Source organism: Setaria italica, chromosome II (genome assembly GCF_000263155.2).
Source record: "Setaria italica strain Yugu1 chromosome II, Setaria_italica_v2.0, whole genome shotgun sequence".
NCBI classification, from domain to species: Eukaryota; Viridiplantae; Streptophyta; class Magnoliopsida; order Poales; family Poaceae; genus Setaria; species Setaria italica.
Genome location: NC_028451.1, coordinates 11417054 through 11437317, shown reverse-complemented (window position 1 = coordinate 11437317; position 20264 = coordinate 11417054). Strand labels below are relative to the sequence as shown.

General features: G+C 43.4%; 1 protein-coding gene across 1 annotated transcript; it reads right to left on the bottom strand.

Moving 5' to 3' along the window:
* Positions 1 to 6512: 6512 nt before the first annotated feature.
* LOC101760349 (alpha-glucosidase 2) lies at positions 6513 to 18266 on the bottom strand. The gene is made up of 23 exons (XM_004955994.4): positions 18084 to 18266; positions 17724 to 17994; positions 15031 to 15099; positions 14669 to 14806; positions 14461 to 14578; positions 13858 to 13940; positions 13246 to 13341; positions 12841 to 13009; positions 12614 to 12756; positions 12442 to 12528; positions 12151 to 12336; positions 11464 to 11631; positions 10842 to 10962; positions 10543 to 10612; positions 10168 to 10255; positions 9969 to 10089; positions 9264 to 9457; positions 9063 to 9171; positions 8786 to 8941; positions 8451 to 8553; positions 8156 to 8329; positions 7205 to 7350; positions 6513 to 7099 (listed from the first exon to the last, which is right to left on the bottom strand). The coding sequence occupies exons 1-23, from the start codon at positions 18221 to 18223 to the stop codon at positions 6906 to 6908; spliced, it is 3144 nt and encodes a 1047-aa protein (XP_004956051.1). The 5' UTR covers positions 18224 to 18266; the 3' UTR covers positions 6513 to 6905.
* Positions 18267 to 20264: the final 1998 nt, after the last annotated feature.

The window sequence follows — 20264 nt, the reverse complement described above, 5'->3', positions numbered from 1 at the left end:
GTACCACAAGGGTCGCTTCCTGTGTCGGCCGTCCCCATCAATTCCCAGGCACGTGTTAGGTCCAAACTTCCCTTGGCATGCAATGCTCCACAGTCCCGGCCTCTACCGTACTGTGACTGCACTTGCACCCACATGATGCACCATGGGAACCTCGTTCCAAGGACAGTAGGGGTATAAGCCACGACCTAGTTCAATCAAGTACTAGGCTTCCCCATCCCATACTAGGTATGAGATTAGTACTTTCAAACACTTGATCACGAACACCGACACTATCGGGCCTTAACAGATTCCATAGACAGACGGGGCGATCAACCGACCACCAAAAGAGTTAACCAAAACCCTGCCCCGTCCATCGTCCTTATAGTTGACAGAAGGAAAACAACCAATTCCTATAACTCGCGAGTGACAGGAAATCACTCGGATTTTACCGATACCCTTTTTAAGCAAAGCAACTACTCGGCCCAACAAACTAGTGTTCAGATCAAAGGAACTATGTCATGCATCTAAGGTTGCAAACAACTCCTATACGTAAATGCACAAACATGAGAAAGAAGGCATGCGCATGTTTAGAAATTTGGGTTTCATGCTCCGGGGCTTGCCTTCAAGCGGAGGGGAGGGAAGCTGGTCTTCAGCTGGGGTGGCTTCGGCTTCTGGAACTGGTAACTCAGCTACAGCTCCGTCTTCTGGCACCGGGTGTAGCTCGTAGATGCTGTCAGCGAGATTTAGCTCTACACGAATGCAATGCAGGAGTTAGTGTTTAGACGGTTATTTCAACAACACTTGCCGTTAAGCTCGGACACTTGTAGCAAGGCTACAGAAAAGGTGGGGAAGTTTGCTTTAGTTGGTGGAGAGCAAGATAAACGGGTCGGATGGGAAGAAACTTATGATCTGACCCTTGAACTAGAGGAATAGCTATGCTGGGGGCCCTCAGACTTAACGTAGAGAATCCCGATCTTTTACACAGATACCCTCGGGTCAAGAAAAAGGATACAGCCGAGTCCTCGGGCGAGGCGGAAAAAGGGTCGGTGGGCAGACAGGGTCGGGTGAGACGGAAAAGGGGTCGGGCGAACCGGAAAGGGGTCGACAGCTTACCTTCGGTTTATAGGTGAAACTTTAGGGTCAGGAAGAAGCAGACTTGGGCGGAAGGTCTTAAGTACTATGGCTTGGGCGGCGGCGATGTCCGGCGGTGCTCCGGCGGCGGCGGAGCTTCTTGTGAGCAACAAGGAAGCTCTTAGCACAGTGCGGAGGAGCAGCCGGCTGGGTGGATTGGGGGAGAAGCGGACTTGAGCGGAGAGGGGAACTCTCGAGAGTTTCAGTGGGGTTGCTCAAGTGTGCTCAGAGTAGGGGCGGCGAAACAGCGATAGCGAAGGAACTCCGGTGGAACTCTCGCCTTCCCTTTTATAGCGGCGCGGAAGAGAGAGATTTCAGCAGCACAAAGACCGGAAGAAAAGGATGGAGTGCGCTGCCATGGTGGTGATTGAGCGGTGATGGGCGGCGGAACAAAACCTTGGAGATAGAGTCTTCGGCCATTGGGCACTAGAGACAAAGCGGCGCAGGCGCGGTTTTGCCGGGGTTGAGATTTGGCGGAGGCGGGCGTCGTCGAGCACCGGATCTGATTGGTGTGATAGGGAGGACGGCGCTACAAGCGAGGTTTCAACAGGTGAAAAGATAGGCGAGCTGCGGCTGCGCGGGCGAGCGCGGAATAGCGGTCTGCCGGGGCACAGTTCTGGCAAGGCGAAAAAGGAGCTGTCGCGGCCGGAGTCGGGGTTGGCGATGGAGGAATCGTCGCATAGCGAGTTCGTGGGTGGCGCAACTGTGGAGAGGCGGCGAAAAAGCCGGAAGGCATCGGGCCTTGCAGCCGGGGATCCGGCGAGATGATGGGCGTGGGCCTGGCAAAGCTCTGCCACAGCGGCGACGGAGCACCAAGGCGCGGCCGGCGAGGGCGCGAGCGAGACGAGGCGCTGCAGAAAGGGTTGCAGAGGGGCTTCCGCTGCGATTGGGGAGGAGGGCGCGGGAATCCATCCTGTCGCGGCCGGCGACTAGGGCGAAGCGACGGGCGTCGGAGAGCTCAAGCCACGCGGCGGAGAAGCTTTGAAGCGGCGCATGCTGCTCGAGTGCGTCTGCCTCAGGAGATCCAGAGAAAAGATTTGCAGGTCCACCGGTCAGTCTCGGTTGTCCCACAGCGCCAAGATTGAAAGGAACACCGGCATTTGAGATTTAAAAGGAACCGGTGTTTCTGGTTGGGTTTCTAGGGGTCGGGACCGGAAACTGGGGTTGAGCACTTAAGCTCACGGAAGCTGAGTCAGCGGGATTAAGGACTCGGATTAAGATTAACTCGGATGATTTGACCAAGGTCATTACATCAACACCACCTCCCGCGCCCCGCCCTGCGCTCCTCACACCGCGCGTCGCTGCCTAGGCCGCGCCGCATCACCGCAGCCGCGCGAGCCGCCCCGGCCTCGGCTGCCACCGACGGCAAGACTAGCCTAGCCACGGGCCGATTCAATCGGCTGGAGGTTGAAGATGTTGCGGTTTGGCCCGTGAAGGCCTCGGTAATTTCTTAAGGATCTTTGTGTCTTGGAAAATCTGCAAATAACCCCCTAAACCTTTTAGATCCTTTCAATCTAATCCAACCTGAGATCTTTTGCAGCTCTAACCCCAAGTTTCACCTTTTCACAGTGATTGTTCACCGAGTCTAGGATTTCTTCCTTCCTAGCCCCTGTTATCTACAGTTAATCACGGCTAGGTCTTGCAACCTTATTTAATCCATAGTTTTCATGTCTTAGCTCCGTTTCTTTCCGTTCAAGTTATATTAAGTGCATGATAACATGAAGAACACATTAGTGGTGATATTTTCCTTCATGCATGTTTTTGAAAGTAAATTTGATATTAATTTCATTAATGCCTGATAAACATGTGTCTTCTCTAAATAGAAGGTACTTACAGTTATACACCGCTTTTCATATTAAACATCAATTTGATTAATGTTTACTTCATATGCTTTTCTGAATAAAAGCCAACTAGAGTTATACCTGATTTTTCATAGTCAAACTTAAATTTATTAATGTTTATTCAATTTACTTTCTGAATAAAAGCTATAAAAGCTACATAGGTTATCTCTTGAGTTTTCATAATTAAATGTTAATTGGCTAATATAAATACAAACATGCTTAGATGCTTTTACATGCTTCTTTTAAACTCAAATGTTAATTTACATAAATTGTACTTAAATATGTATAGATAAAATTGGACTAAGCTTTACATCATCTTTTCTTATGTAAATATAAATATGACTTGAGTAATTCCAACTAAGGATATTTCTCTGAAATATCTTTACATTGTTTTTCTCAACTAAAATAAATGCAGCATGTAGCTCTTTTCTTTTCTTTTATAATTCAAATCTCTCGATAACTTTATCTTTTCAATCATAGTTCCGTTTTAAGCATTTCTTACGTTCGCGTAATCCTAGAATCGAGCCCTATCCTTTACTATGTTCTTTTAAAGTTTTTCTTTTATTTTGGTGTATTGTTCTTAGTTGTACTTGTTTGTTTGCTTGTATGTTTGTGCCGGTGATTGCTTCGAGTAGAAGGATCGCTGCTCGGAAGATTTGAAGATTAAGAGTTCCAAGAGAGCAAGAGCTGAAGAGAAGTAAGAGTAACTTTTCGTTAGAGAAAGGCAAGTGTGTCCTTATGCTTTTATCATAATAACTTTATCTAATCACTATTGCATATGCTTGCATTTAATTTGATGGGTCCTACTATGGTTTGCCTAGTTTTTATAATCATTCGTTGTCAACCTAGGTTTATCATTCTGTTGGGTAGCTATGCTTAGCTGCTATACTTGGGTTATGGTGGTTTTAATGAACTTAATGATTAAACTTATTTATGCTATACCTTTTGTTAATACAAGATCACAATGCTTAATTGGAACATGGAGAACCACCCAGGAAAACAGTGCAACCACAAGAACTATAATGGCTCTGGTCTTGGCTAATTAATTAGAAACTCTAGTCTGGAGTAATCTTACCGAAAGGGCAACAGGGGAGGCGTTGATGGGGTGTAGCCCGATCCTCTTGGGAAGTGGGCTTGGCTAAGACACTATACCCACTAGGGAGGGTTATGCTCTGCTTCGACCTGAAACCTTAGTGAGTTATCACTTGCTAGCGAATCTTTGTACAGGCCTCGTAGCGTCCCTATGCAATCACACCTTGGTAGTGTGGTATTGTGTCTGGCCTGCACAGCATGGTTGGGTCTAAAGTTCTTTTGAATTTTTACACGACTTGTAGGTAAAGTTGTGCGACCTTTGCAGAGTGTAAAACTGATCGATCAGCCATGCTCACGGTCAAGACCGGCCTGAACCCTCACATGATTAATATACTTGAAGATGGACTTGAATCGTGGTTATAGTTGTGTCATATGCTTATGGCTAATGTTTATGTTAAATGTGGGTTAGTATATACTTATACCCTAGTAATCAAGGTGCTAATAAAATTTGACCAACTAAAAATGCTTAATACAGTCAACTAGTGAGCCTTTCCTTGTTTACGCCTTGCATTCATATTTTCTCCATACTTGCTGAGTACGACATGTGCTCACCCTTGCTATAACCAACGTTGCTCAGAAGAAGAAGTTGCTATCAAGTTTGTTGTGAAGAATGTGTTGAGTCTAAGCGTACGCAACCCCCGGTCGATTGCCTGTGAAGTTTGGAGCCTTCATTTCCAGGATTAAGCGTAAATCTCTAATATACTCTCTTATTCCTTTACTTGGTACTGTTATTATTATTCATTTATGATGTCACTATATATATGAAATTAGATCGTGACATACTTATAGGTAGTACTTGGTTTTGTTTTAAAACCGGGTGTGACATCAAATTTTGAGCCAGTGGATCAAAATCCAATGGCCGTGATCTACTAATCCACCCACCGCAAAACAAAAGAGTGAGAGGACCTTATCCAGTTATTGTCAGTCTCCCTGGGCTCCCGAGTTCCTGATGCGACCCCATCATCATCCTCGTGACCTTTGCCTCCTCCCATGCCCGCCGCCGCGTCCTTCATTATGCTCGGCGCCGGCGTTAGCCACCAGCAACGCTGCCCCTCCCTCCACCTCTCCCTCTCCACCATAGCCCATCTCCACGAGCTGTGCTCCCCCACCTCCAGCACTGCCCGCCTGGCTTCCGACGGCGCCACCACCGCCAAAGCCACTGGCCCCTCGCCCGCTCCCTCGCTAACCCCTTGACAACGCTCTCCCCCGCCACCACCGCAAGCCAACCAGTTGTCTCCCGCCACCTTTGGCGGGCGGCGCCACCGCCGCCCTGCCGCACCGCCCACCCACCACTGGGCTGCCGGCCTCCCCTGAAGCTTTCTCTACAGCTGGGGACACCAATTCCCCAAATACCGAACCCCTAACCCGAAACCCTAACCCACCGGAGCTAATGGAGGTTGCCGAACTTGGAGAAGAAGCAATGAAGCTCGCCAGAGAAGAAGGAATGAAATTTGACAGATTTCAACGCGTAGCATCTGTCGACAGATGTATAACAAAAATCTTAGAAAATTCCTGCCGCAACATAAACATTATATTTCATGCAACATTCACTGTAAAGCATGCCGAAATCATAAACACTATGCTTCATGCAACATTCACTATAAAACATGCAGAAACAATAGTTGCAACATCGATACTTAATTGCTTAATTATTACAACATATGTCTGAGCATCCCATTTTTTAAAGATTACCCAAAAAACATAGATCTCAAATTGATTATCCAAATAAAATTTCTATTGCACTATAATATTATTCATGATAATATTTCAAAATATGCTCACACTTGTGTTATATTTGGATGCAAATTTTTTACGAATAGTTTTTTAGTGAAGTCAGAACATTTTCTACTACACCGAACAATAGTCGATCAATATGAATAAATAACTATTTTTTATAAACAAAAGGTTAATATGACAAATAATTTAATCTCGTGAACAAATAGCTCCACACGCGACCAAATTATTCTACACAAAAAATATGTCAACACCGTGAACAAATTAGTTTACAAATGTGAACAAGATAGCTCCACATGAACAAATCAGTCCACAAGGTAAACAAATAATAAAACATCGCGAATAAATTAGTCTACAAAGGTAAACAAATTGGCTCCACATGCGAACAAATTGGTGTACATGGAAAATAAACTTGCCCAGATTAAAAACAAATAATTCTATCGGCGCACACACAAAATATGTACACACGACAAACAAGTTTGTATAAAAAAGAAAAGAAAAAGAAAATAAAAGAGAGAAAAACTATAAAATATTAGTAAAAGAAAACAGTCTTATGCCATGAGATGTGACTGAATTTTGACTGCTGCGTCAAGGTATTAGTTTGTGGTCATTTCAAGTCCTGATCATGGCATAAAACAATTTTCACCACGTCAACCATTATTATGATGATAGTAAACATTCTTCCTTCTCTGATTTGTTATTTTGGGCCTGAAAGGCCGGAAGGAATGAAAGATGTAGTGTTGTCAATAAAAATTCAAGGGCCCCCATTTTGGTTCCGAAACTGAAGTGCGTATACCTTTGGTGTTGGATTGCAGATTCTTGTTGTCCAACCATGATTTTTCAAACAGAAATTGACTAAACTAAACAAATAATAGAGATTGCAACATTTACCACAGCTTTATTACTGACAAGTCTAGCGAACAATAGCTGGGATTGCATAACAACCAAATTGAGTTTCGAAGCAAAGCATTCGTGCCAGGGCTGTGACGACACGACTCCAAAACACCTTGTCTCGCTGCGCCATCATCGATACACACAGGCCGTGAAACAATCGCTAGCCCGAACTGAAGCACCGTCTAATCTGGCACATCTATTCCTGCTGTCCTTAGAAACACGTATTCGCTGTGCCTAGTTTGTTTGCCTCACCTCGTACTGGTGGCAAATCCTCAACGGCGTGTCCTTAGAAACAGGCCTTTCCTCCGACCAAAGCTCCATGTTCACATCACCAGTTCCCCAGTGCACCATGCATTTGCTAACCTCACTTGGGTCAAACCGATTCACCAAGCTCAGCCCGACACACTTGTCCACTAGCATCCATTCCCCTGAGAATTTACCAAAAGATGGAAAAGCAATAAAGACGTAAAGTAAATGAGTTGACAGATGGGACAAGGTGGAAGGGTCTTCAAATGGTGCACAAAGTAACTTACCATTGGGCCTGAGGTCTCCCTCGAATGTTATTTCTCCTGACTCTGGGGAGATCTCTTGCTTTGAACCATTGACGGCCGTGAAAGCAACTACCACCTCAGTTGGGTGCAGCAGGGTGAATGTAGGATGAACTCGTAAACAGACCAACCTTCAGAGGGAAAACATAATTCAATGTCTCTAAAGATACTCTTGAAAGAATCAAACATCCATTGTACAAAAGTGTCATTTTGAGTTACATTTGCATACAGTCAACAAATTTAAACTAATCAATATCCTTTTGAATATTTTCCTTTAAGTTTTGAAAATGATAAGCTAGATTTGTATTAAGAAGTGCTATCAACATAACCACCTTTGCTATACTTTGCATACATTTCACAATGGTAATATGCGACCAAAGTAGATTACTAGTGTCTAGTGACCAAGTCAATGTCCAAACTGACCCTCTTTTGTGAATGAAGGAAATAGCTAAAGTGCTATAATAAGTGAGCAAAGCATATAAGATACAAGCTCCAAAGCAAACAAACCAAGACATGATCAAGGATGAGGTCAGCTGATGCTTAGGAAGCAGACATGCCTAACATTCTGTTTCCGGTGTCATCATTGTTCTGTAAGTCCTCTAGTGATCTAGTCCATAAAAAACAATTGGTAACACCTGTATCTGGGCAGCATGGAGGTAGAGGCTGCGATGACAGTTGACAGGGTTGACGTGGGCATAACCATGGCTTCATGCAGCTGCTATCTCGCAGCATCTGTAGGCATGGGCTACCAATATGCTACATAAGGCCATAAGGCCAGTTCTAGAACATGTTTTGCATTGATTTTAACTACTGACGGACCTGGTGTACACCACTAGAGTTGAGGACGATATCTCCACAAAGTTGCTTTCATGCATAAGGAGTGCATTGGAGCAACTCTGGGGATATCACGAGAGAAAAAGGGTCCTCAGTCCTCACCTTGAAAATCCACCAGAACCTGCTCCAACACTTCTTGCCTGAATGCTAGACTCAATCTGAACAATCTTTGGGTTGTCTTTCAAAATAGATATCTGGCGTTGGAGAACCAGACCACCACCTATGTCTCCTTCCATACAAATAGATTCCTCCTCTCCAGATTGCTCAAGATACCTCCTGTAAATTTTTTCAACATAAGTTATCTAGTGGACCAAACCTGGAACTAGCCAAGGAATATTCACTAACAGGAAACAAATATCATCACAAGCAATTAGTCTGAAATGACTGCTTTCATTACCTGATGACATTATACTCTTCTGTGCAGCCAGCAGACCTATATTCAGTCCCACTGTATTCTTCATAACCATTGATCTCAATCCTGCTATGAAGCCACTGGGAATCTGCACGTGTCAATTACAAAATTATGCTCAAGCTTAGCTAACAAGAAATTAACTTATGGATCTATTTATAATGCATTTGCATGACGAAAGGATACACAACAATCATAAAGCATAAGATGAGTTTTTGAGTATCTCAGGACAAGTACATGTCAGCAAATAAACAAGGATATATCTATTTCAAAGATAATAACATTTATTAGGATATATTACAAATTACACAGGTGAAGCATACCAGAAGGAAGATGGGTCATCGAGATAATTCGACCGCCAATCCCAGGAACAACCTTAAGCAACCAGTCTCCACTCTTTAAATCAACAGGTATTTTTGATAGCTCAGCACCTTCCTGTCGTGATGGCTCATCGGTATCAGGTATAGGCTGAATCATCTCTGTACATCCATCACAATGTGCCAGTATGAGACATGCTCGGACAATTAGAACTATGGTGATGATAATCATTTCCTTCTAGATCTAAAACAGTATAACCATAAAGAAATGGTAGGACAATACCCAAACGTTTCTTGCACTCAAGTTCACTAGTTGCAACTAAGCTGGACACTTCAGATTCAGGAGGCATTGTAAGGTGTATTTCTCCACCATCAACACCATCTGCACTTATCTGGATGAAAAAAAAAAGTGACTTTAAAATTACAATGAAGATATGTTTGTTGCTTGAGTGGAAAATAAAGGAATGGAAAGCAATAGACACACCATAGCACCTCCACCAAGCAATATATTTATTTTTAAATTTCGTTTTGGTCTCTTCCATGACCCTTCAGATTTGAAGACTTTGACAGTAACAACTGATGAGTGGAGTTCAGCAGTGTAATACGTCAGAAGATAGTCTCCCTGTGTGAATTTATACCCATCTCCAGCATCTTCAAACAGGACACCTTCAGCTTTACCTGTAAAACAAACCAAGTCATTGAGCAGACATTATGCACACAGTTTTGAGACAACATTTTAAATCAGTATCTTGAACACAAAATAAAGGCTAACTAAAGCATAAAGAATGAGCTGTAACAGAAACACTGATTAATGTGCAGCAGATCAAATTTTGTTTCTTATTCTGTTGTGGATGCTTTCTTTGGTCAGAAGTTTCAGTGCAGGAAGAAAGGGCAGGCGTCCACAAGTGGCTAGCATCCAGATATTTGCTAAGTTTGTTCATGAGTTTTTTTAGCCAAAGTTGTTAAGGCCAGCTCTATTTATAAATAGCCCGGCAGATTTGTTGGGATCAAGCAGAGATAAACCTCAAAGCTCAGAGCCTCCCAGGAGGGCTAGCATGAGCTTATCCCTGCCATTTGGTGTTCATCGTTCAATAAACAAGTCACATCATATACATTCAATAGCATATGGCATATTGACACTTGAGGATACCAACATCATTTGATCTTCAGAAAATGAGAAGGTACATACCATTTTCATCCAATGCAATAATTAGTGACAAATCATCCTCCAAACTTGCTTCACCAACATGCTTAATAGGAGGACCTACAGGAAGAATTGCTCCACCTCGTAAATACAGCACCGGCAAATCCTACACAATTATCCATTCATAAATAAGTCTTGGAATCACATGTAAGTCAGCAAACTAGGAGTTTAAGAACCAACTTACAGGGTGTGAATCCGCAAAATCAAAAGGCAACCATATGCCCTTTGGTAACGTATGTGCACATTCATGAGCTCCTTTATTAGGCAAAGTGCTGCCAAAAGACCAGAAAGATTTATGATACCAAAGAATAGAGAAAGATGCATAAAAAAGAACACTTGCATTTTGGCATCTTTTCATCTATATATAATTGATGACAGAAAATTGAACAATTTCCTGTTAATTATGCAAAATCATCTCTAACACACAAACACTCTCTGAGGCACTGGCACATAGCTATATGAAAGCAAATTTATACACAATACAAAGCAGATCATCGGTTTCAAGAAAAAAGGTTAAATGGAAAAAGATATTGTCAAGTCATTGATGTGAAGATAATACCTTGCACAGACTAAAAGTGGTCCAAGGAGAAAGGAAGTCTCAACTTTTCTCAGTTCAGGGTCTTGAGGGTCTACAAAAGATCATGGAATGCAACACAACTTTTGTTAAGAAACTGCATCCTTGGAAGGACATATGCTATGTAACCCACCAAACAGTCTCCATCTAAGAAGGATCTTTTATACAGTTTGGATCGCAAAAGAAAGGAAGCAACAACTTGCCACACATCTGTGTTCTTCCAACAAACTACAGCATCTTAACTAACTTAAAATTGGGTGATACAGAGTGAGAGAATTGATTACCAGCAAAGAAAACTGGAGTAGCAACCGGAATACCCTTTGTATGAGAATGGTAAAAAAGAGTGTAGATATGTGGCAGTAGCCGGTACCGTCTTAGTAAGGCAAGGCGACAAACTTCCTCGCACTGGAATAAGTACAAAGTTTTTCAATTAGCCAGTGCTTTCTCATTTAAGAAATGATCAATGCTAAATAGCCAGCAGAGGCTTTGATTCCTAAGAATATTACATAAAACTCAACCTAATTACCAACAACGAACTGCTATCACAATATCTTGGACTTTAGTTCTGCTTCCCTAGGAACCCTAACCCCTTTAACAAAACAAAATGACTGCAGGCCAAATCATGATATATAGCATAATAACTGGCACAAAAAGATCGAGGAAATGCTCAACAGATGTATAGGATCTCAAGAACATGCTAGGCTATAGAAGTGTGGCAAGTATACTGCACAAAAGGAACATAATACAGAAACTCTTTTAACCATCAACAATGTACTACATGCAGAGATGAAATGCAGTGAAGCAGAAACATGCACAGTGAATCAAGATTCTTGGAATGTAGCAAAATTTTTATGTGTTTTTGAGTACACATGTTTGGATGGCAGTATTGGGAGCATGACGTCATACCTCTTCACCAAAGGACCATGGCTCATGGTCGATACTTCCAGTTTCCGTGTGGCCACGTGAAAATGGAAACAATGCACCCACACCCATCCATCTTCCAAAAAGTTTTGGAGTAGCATTCCCAGCAAAACCACCAATGTCAGGACCTGACAATGGTTGACCACTGAGACCCTGATCAGATAACCATATTGTTAGACCATAAAAGATCATGCTTAAATCACATATCTTGTCAGATGACCCACAGTAAACATATTATGGCCATTGTAACAATTTCAGTTCCTAAATGTCAATGTCTCAAGAATAGAGTCCTTAAGACTTAAAAGAAAGGAAAAAAACAAGAATAGTAGAATTGTGGCAGATGCACAACTAATTGAGGAACCACATTTTGACTAATACAGAAGACCATTGTTCTCAACCCTTGCACTATAGAAAATTGACAGACTGTGGATGGCTTTCACATCACAAGATTGTGCACGTTGTGAAATTGAATGTCACAATAAATTAAATGCTAAAATAACTAGCACCAAATAGTTATGCATAATCATTTGTACTAATGACAAAAGAAATAGAACATTTTTGTTTTGAGGGGCACTTGGAAGTTGGAACATAATTTCAAAAGTAGAAAAGGCTAGGAACTCCAAAAAAACGAGCAGAGACAATTTTAGATTTTAGAACAGATATTTCACTTACCAACTGAAGAACCATTGGTAGACTCATGTGCAGATGCTCCCAATTTGACAGATTATCACCAGTCCATGTTGCAGCATAGCGCTGGCTTCCTATAAAACCAGCTCGGGTAAGAACAAATGGCCGTTTAGCTGCATTACCCATTGCCATTCCTTCATAAGTAGATCTTGCCATTAGCATTCCATAGACCTGAAAATTATAAACACTAAAAGACATCAAGTAGAAATAATATCCATCTAATTATATTGTCAGTACTCAATAGCCACAGTACATGGCAGGGGAACAAAAACGTACATTGTGATAATACGAATGATTTTTAACACCACCAATATCAGCATCTCCCCTATGAATATTGCTTTCAGGCATTGTCTTTGTGGTAGTCTACAAGTTCAGACCAATACCTTCAGTTACATAGGAAAAATTAAACAAGGTGATCTTAAATATATGATTCATATAAATCACGTACATTGAAAACAGCCGGCTCGTTCATATCATTCCATATTCCATCAACGCCGTTAGAGATGAAATCTTTTACCAAACCAGCCCACCAGGCACGTGTTTTTTCAGACGTATAATCAGGGAAAACACAATCACCAGGCCATACCTCCCCTAAATTAGACTATGTGAGGCATTTCCTCCTACCATCCAAGAAGATGACAATGGAGCTTATTTATTTAAGTCAGTGAAGCATACCAACAAATGGGCTGCCATCTGCCTTTTGAATCCAAACATCATTTTTTGTACCGCTATCATAAACAAAGTAATCTTCCTCCTTCTTGATTCCTGGGTCAAGCATCCAGATTGCTTGGCAACCTATGGAGTGGAGATCATCCACCATTGCTTTTGGATCAGGGAATCGCTTCTGTAGCATATCAATAGCAAAGTGCTCAAACAGGATTAAAAAATTCAATCGTCATAGGAAGTTGTTTGGGCTTAAAAGAACACTATAAATCTTAGCTAAAAAAGTATATAATTATTGGAAAAAAAATGATTGGATGGTCTAGTTAAGGTTCCGAGGGATTATATTTTTAAACATGAGAGGAACACAAAGCAGTTATTAAAGTACTGTGTAGCAGCCACAACAGAATGAGTACTTACACTATCAAACGTGAAGCACCTAAAACCATCCATATAGTCAATATCCATCCAGACAACATCGCAAGGAATGCCTTTCTCCCTAAATGTTCTAATAACCTGCGAAAGCAATAAATAGACAAGCATCAGGATAAAATATCATCACAAAATATACAAATGGTTGAATAACTTCAGATACCCCATGAAAAAGAACATACTTCTTTCCAATACTCCCTCCGTCCCAAATTACTATTTGTTTTGGCTTTTCTAGGTGCATAGTTTTTGATATGCACCTAGATATATAGTATGTCTAAATTCATAGCAAAAGTTATGTATCTAAAAAAGCCAAAACGAATAGTATTTTGGGATTGAGGGACTAGATAACATGATCTATTCTACTTTCCAACTTACAGCACAAGCAAGAAAAGCTTCATCCCTTTTAATAAATGTTTTCTACTTCAGCTTATGAAGATTATCACCATGTTTGAAAAGCACACCGTGCTTTCATGCATTTCCTTTGCAACACATATGTTCATCTTTTTACTTTTCAAAGGTCAGAATGCAAGACTTTGACCATATTTATTACACCCTCCATCCCAAAATACGCATAGATAATCTACTCTGACAAGAAAATACCTTGAGTACTTTCTCAGAAGAATCGTAGCTCCAGCGACACTGATGATAGCCAAGTGACCATTTTGGTGGCATGGACACAGTACCTACAATGGAATTTTTTTCCCACCTTATTTGACGAGGCAGCAAGTAAAATAGCATATTACACCTAAATGGCATATGTGTGTTCTGCTATGGCAATTACACACACACACACACACACACAGAGAGAGAGAGAGAGGGGGGGGGGGGGGGGGAGGCAAGGATGCTGTCTTAGATAGCTTATGTCTGGTTTGGTAAAAATAATATGCAGAGACAATGCCAATACAAGCAGCAAAGATACAGAACCCACATTACATATATGCCTCAAATGAATAAACCAGTGCCTATAATGTTAGATCAATCAACTGAAAAGCAATATATTCTGTAATCAACACCCCGATGTTATCAAGATTTACAAAATGTATTAAACAGAGACAACAGCTTCATTGTTTGTGAACAAAATTAAACTTGACTCAGTAAAGCAATAACATGCAGGTATATCTGTCCACAGAAATATAGGCATATAGCGTAGAACCTGTCTACATATTAGTGCCAGAAGATATTGGTTAAACATGGTAGAAATACCAATTGCATGCGACAAAGACGTCATAACATCAGCAGGAGTTTTAAATGGCCCAAAAGTAATGACAGGGTAGGCAGATGAGGCAGAAAACTTTATAGTAGATTCTTCTCTCAAGTCAATCTGTAATAGTAAACAATCATTCAGTTCAAGGCACAGATTAGTTAACATATCTACAAATAAAAGGCTTTAGAATGATGTACTGCTGCATACCTCACAGCGCCGAGTGGTATCAGCAAGGACACCCAATGCTTTTCCATCGGGGAGGACAGCCAAAACCCAAGGGTGTGACTGGTACAATGAAGTGGTTCCTGACCCAAAACCCCATGCATCTGTGTTCCATGTGAAAACCTGATAAAAAAATATATCAAGTCTGTCACAAACAAGACAAAAAACATGTGGTTAATTTAGCAAAACCACAACTATTCGTATCGTAACATTGTAACAAGGAACTTGTGAACATTTAGTTTTGTGAAATGGTCAAGAATTGGACCTTTGTTACAATGTTGATAGTTGTAACTTTAAGAAATTAACTCAAATATATAATATATAGTTTCTTAAAGCAGATGCCATACTCGTTTCCCAGTTCGTTCAAGTGGGCCACTCGCTTCTCCAGTACCATACAAAGATGTGCCAGATGGAAGCTGCTCAATTAAAAGAAAACAAGTAAGCCTAAACACATCTGTTTGAGACATGTTATAGTTCCAGGGAGATAATATTAGGCATATACGCATCAAGCACAATATAAACACAATTCATTGTTTATCATAATCAGGTATGGTGAATACATGTTGGGAGAAAAATAGAAAAAACAGGAACAAAAATCCATTGGTGTCCTAGGGTTCGGAAATCTTCTTGACCAAAAATATAGTTAACCCAACATGTTGCAATATTTCCAAGAGTCATAAAAAAATTCATGTTTGTGGTACATACAAAGTTAAATAAACCAGAAAAAATTAATCTCAAATTTATCTTTGATTTTTGACATTCATAAAGGACGATGCCAGGCTGACTGCTTGTCTATTTTGTTTCTTGACATCTACTAAGAATTCGAAACCATATTATTGCAGCTACACTAACTTTATGTACACTACATACAAGATTTTTTGACAAAATTTTGAAACGAAATCTGCATTAAAACTGGAAACACGATGGTTCCGGTTTTCATCTGAAACCACCAGTTTCATAACACCAACGAGGTCCAATTCAGTGTGTGAATTATCAAACTGAAATTGTCAGCAACTTTGGCATAGAAAATGGTACAAAAATAATGATAACTGGGCTCAGTCGGCATTTGAGTTATCAAACTGAAATTGTCAGCAACTTTGGCATAGAAAATGGTACAAAAATAATGATAACTGGGCTCAGTCAGCATTTGAGTGCTTCAAATCGAGTGGTTCCAGCACTGTGGTGAGCATGACAAGACAATGTAATACCACAGATCAACATCTAGAGTTCTTCCTTGTACTGTATGAGAAAAATGGCCTACTTTTACACTTGATCAGTTGCTGAAAGGCTCACACGTGCAAATAACACTTTGTTGGCTTAGCAAATATCAAAAGGTGTTCACATGTGCTTTTAAGCATGGTGGCAACACAACGGTCCTTCTCTTAAAAATTCTTGTGAATTGCGGGGACCCAACATGTACTATATTATTTTAATGCATTTACCCCAATACGTGCACTGTGTTTAGCGTGAAGCATCCCAAGGAAAGAAAGCTCCCCTGCATTAGATACATTAGTAGAGAACTAACTTTCGATGCGCCCCCTTTTAATCCCGGTTTAAAGTAGGCCCGGTACAAAAGGGGGTGCGCTTAGCTTTACTCCCGGTTATTTGCAACCGGAACTAAAAGTCACCTTTTGTCCCCGTTCAAAAATCAGCCACCCGAGGGGGACCCTTTAGTCCCGGGTGAAAAAATCAGCTACCCGTGGGGGACCCTTTAACCGGGACTAAAGGTCACCCTTTTAATCTCAGTTGGTGTTACCACCTGGGACTAAAGCTCACGACACCAACCGGGATAAAATGAGGTCTTTTATCCCGGTTGGAAACTCCAACCGGGATAAAAGGGTCCCTCACAGGTGGCTAAAAAAGAACTAAAGCCCTCGGACCCTTTTATCCCGGTTGGAAACACCAACCGGGATAAAAGACCTCATTTATCCCAGTTGGTATTACAAACCGGGATAAAAGGGTCCCCCACGTGTAGACTATCCCGGTTTGTAATACCAACCGGGATAAAAGGGGGTCTTTTATCCCGGTTGGTGTTTCCAACCGGGATAAAAGGGTCCCCCACGAATTAGTATAAAAGGATTGGATCCCCTATATAGTCAGATGTGGTGTGTAGGTGGGATGACAAGGAAGCTACGCGCAAGGCTTGAGGTCGTGGGTTCGAATCCCACGAACCGCGCACGCGCATATTTCGCGTGAAAATCGCGTGGGGAGGCCTCTCTGGGACCCCCCGGGAATTTATTTTTTGCAAAATCATTTATCCCAGTTGGTATTACTAACCAGGACAAAAGGAAGCATATACGGCAGCCCATTTAGTCCCGGTTGGACTAAAGGGTGTCTTTAGTCCCGGTTGAGGGACCCGGGATAAAAGACACCCCCCTTTTGTCTCGATTGCTTTATCCCGGATGGTTTTTCGAGAGATTTGCACCTTTCCAACCGGGACTAATACTTAGTTTTCTACCAGTGATACATACTCCCTCCGTCCCAAAAAGAATGCAACTCTCGCTTCTCGAGGAGTCAAATAGTTTTAAGTTTGACCAAATTTATACAAACAAGCACTAACATTCATGTCTCCAACGTCTCCATATAGATTTAGTATGAAAATATATTACATGATTAATCTATTGATATTTATTTTTATTTTGTACCATAAAGTACTATTTTGTATAAATTTGGTCAAATTTAAAATTGGTTGCCTTCTCGAGAAGCAGTTGCATTCTTTTTTTTTGGACGGAGGGTTGGGACTGAGGGAGTACTCATGTCCTAGAAGGCCGATCGCCACAGTGCTAAGCCCTCAGACAATGCCAAAACAAGCAACAGACATGAGACACGGGGATCACCGTATCAGCAGCATTTCACGCGCTCTCCTCATCAGCCAACAAGGACCCATCCAAACGATCGCCCATCCCACCAGCAGCACGAGCCGAGGCAAAGCGATCTAAACAAACGAGAGGAGCCGAGCGCCGAACGCGCATCACAATCACAACCCCCACCCAAAACCAACGGCCAGCACGCTACACGCGTGCGTCGCCGATCCGCGTACCTTGAGCACGACCTTCTGGGCGCCCCCCGGCGCGGCCTCGCACGCCGGGACCACCGCGGGCGCGTCCGCCCCCTCCCGCGCCGCCTCCCGCCACCGCGGGTCCGCGAACGAGAGGCTGGGCCCCGCCGCGGCGCGCGCGGCCTCCGACGCGTCGAACCGGAACACACCCTCCTCAAGCACCCGCATCCACACCATCTCCCCCGCCGCCGCTGCCGCCGCGGCCATCCTCCCCTCCGCCGAAGCAGCAGCAGGCGGGGTCCCGCCGCAGCACCTGCAGCAGGTGAAGCCAAGCAATGACTCAATGAGCGAGCCCGATCGGTCAGACGCGCTCGCGGATCGGGTGGGTCGGGGGCGGGGCACCTGAGACCGGATCGCCGTGGCCCGCCGCCGCCGCCTCGCGGCTCTCGCTGGTGGTGGAGGTGGAAGCGGAAGCGGAAGCGCGAGCAGTGGGGGACGACGAGGCGGAGTGACGCGGGGCTGCGGGTGGGCGTGGCGACCATCTCCCTCTTGTAGAAGGGCCTTGCTTGCGTGGATTCGGGTTTGTTTAATGCGAGGGGCCAGAGGTTGGTGGACTCTGCTATAGAGAGAGAGGGACAGGGGCACAGGGCGGAGTGGAGTGGAGTGGAGTGGGGGGTGCGAGACCGAGACGGCTTGGGTGGATGCGATTGGCGCCAGGTGTGGGACGCTACGGGTTCGCAGCTGACGCTGGTTCTGGCAGGGCCGGGGCGGGTGGGTTTCCGCGGAGCCACACGTCATAGGCGGACAGGTGCGGGGTGACGCGGGAGCTCGAAAGGCGAGAGATGCGACAGTTTCAGGGGCTGTTGCGCAAACAAAGAGTGTTTGGATACGAGGTGTTAAACTTTAACAGTGTCACATCGGATGTTCGGATGCTAATTAGGAGAACTAAATATGAGCTAATTATAAAACTAATTGCAGAACCCTGTGCTAATTCGTGAGACGAATCTATTAAGCCTAATTAATCCATCATTAGCAATTGGTTACTGTAGCACCACATTGTCAAATCATGGACTAATTAGGCTTAATAGATTCGTCTCGTGAATTACACTCCATCTGTGCAATTAGTTTTGTAATTAGCCTATGTTTAATACTCCTAATTAGCATCCAAACATCCGATGTGACAGGTGTTAAACTTTAACACATGGTTGCCAAACAGACCCTTAAAAATAATCAAATAAGTTGCTTATGAACCAATCAGTTTGCTTATAGAATTGCTTATGGGTTGCTTCTTATAAGCAAATAAGCAACACAAGACCTGTTTATTTTGCTTATGAGGTGCTCTTTACCCCCTACCCTCATTTACTCCCCTTTCTCTCTCCCCCCGTCCGCACTCTCTCCCTAGATCCGGTCTCTCTCTCGTTCTGTTGCCCGGCACTCCCACCCCACCACCGCTGCCAGTCTCCGCCCACCGCTCCCGGCCCGCCGCCGCCGCCGGCCTCCGCTCGCGCCCCGCCGCGGCCCGCTTCTTCTGGCGCCAAGGGCTAGGAGCTGGGTAATTATTAGGGGTAGAGGGAAATGGGATGACAGGGGCAAATATGTCAATAGCAATCAGATAAGCAACCAAAACCAAACACCTAGAGCTAAAAATAAGCAACTACAATAAGCAACTTTAAGTTGCTTATAATAAGCAATTGAAACCAAACAGGCCCTCAATTTTCCTGCTCCGATAGCAGTCAGGCGGGTTTGAACTCGAAATCCGTGGGTTTTAAACCTGATGGAAACGGGATGGGTCTATTTTTTCCCACGGGTTTGCGGATTCAGAGACCCAAAACTGGGCGGGACGGGGATGGGTTTCTAATCCCCATGGGACCCGAATTACATTCCAGCCTAAATATTAGATATAGCCCAACCAACAAGCAATTGAAATCCTAGATATATAACTGTCCCAACTTATCCTCTTCCACCCACTCCATCCTTTGACCCTCGCGCCGCGCCCCTCGCCTGCGCGTGCTGCCGGCCGCCTGCACCTCGCCTATAAATTGTTGTCTTGCTCGGGTTTCAGGCACCCATGGGTTTCGGGAGCAAGTGCACATTGTCACCCGAAACGAGATTCGGATTCGGAGTGGGTATTATTCTCGGATTTCGGGAACAGGTCCGCGGAAGCTCCACCCGACCTCGACCGGTCCCGTTGCCATCCCTAGCACGACCTTTTCCTGTTCAGAAGGGAAGTGCACGGCGTTGGAACTTTTTTTTTTCCGAACGCTGGCTGAACGCACATACTTTACCCATGTTGGACTTCACTTGCGAATTTCTCTCAACCTTTTCTGCCAAAAAAGCACGCTATGAAATTCTCATGTTTGTTACTCTCGCGTTTGGTAAAACAAAGAGAAGCAATTTTAGTTTTGCAACTTCATCTAATGCATTGTTACATGATCCCCTGCATGGCTGCATGTTTGGAAAGGCGAACTGTGAACCCGTGCACTAGCAAAATGGCTGCTCACTGCTCAGAGCTTGCGCTAAATAGGAAGATGCTAGTGCACGTGCGCAACGTCATCTTCATAGTTTAACGCAAGCTGTAAGCAA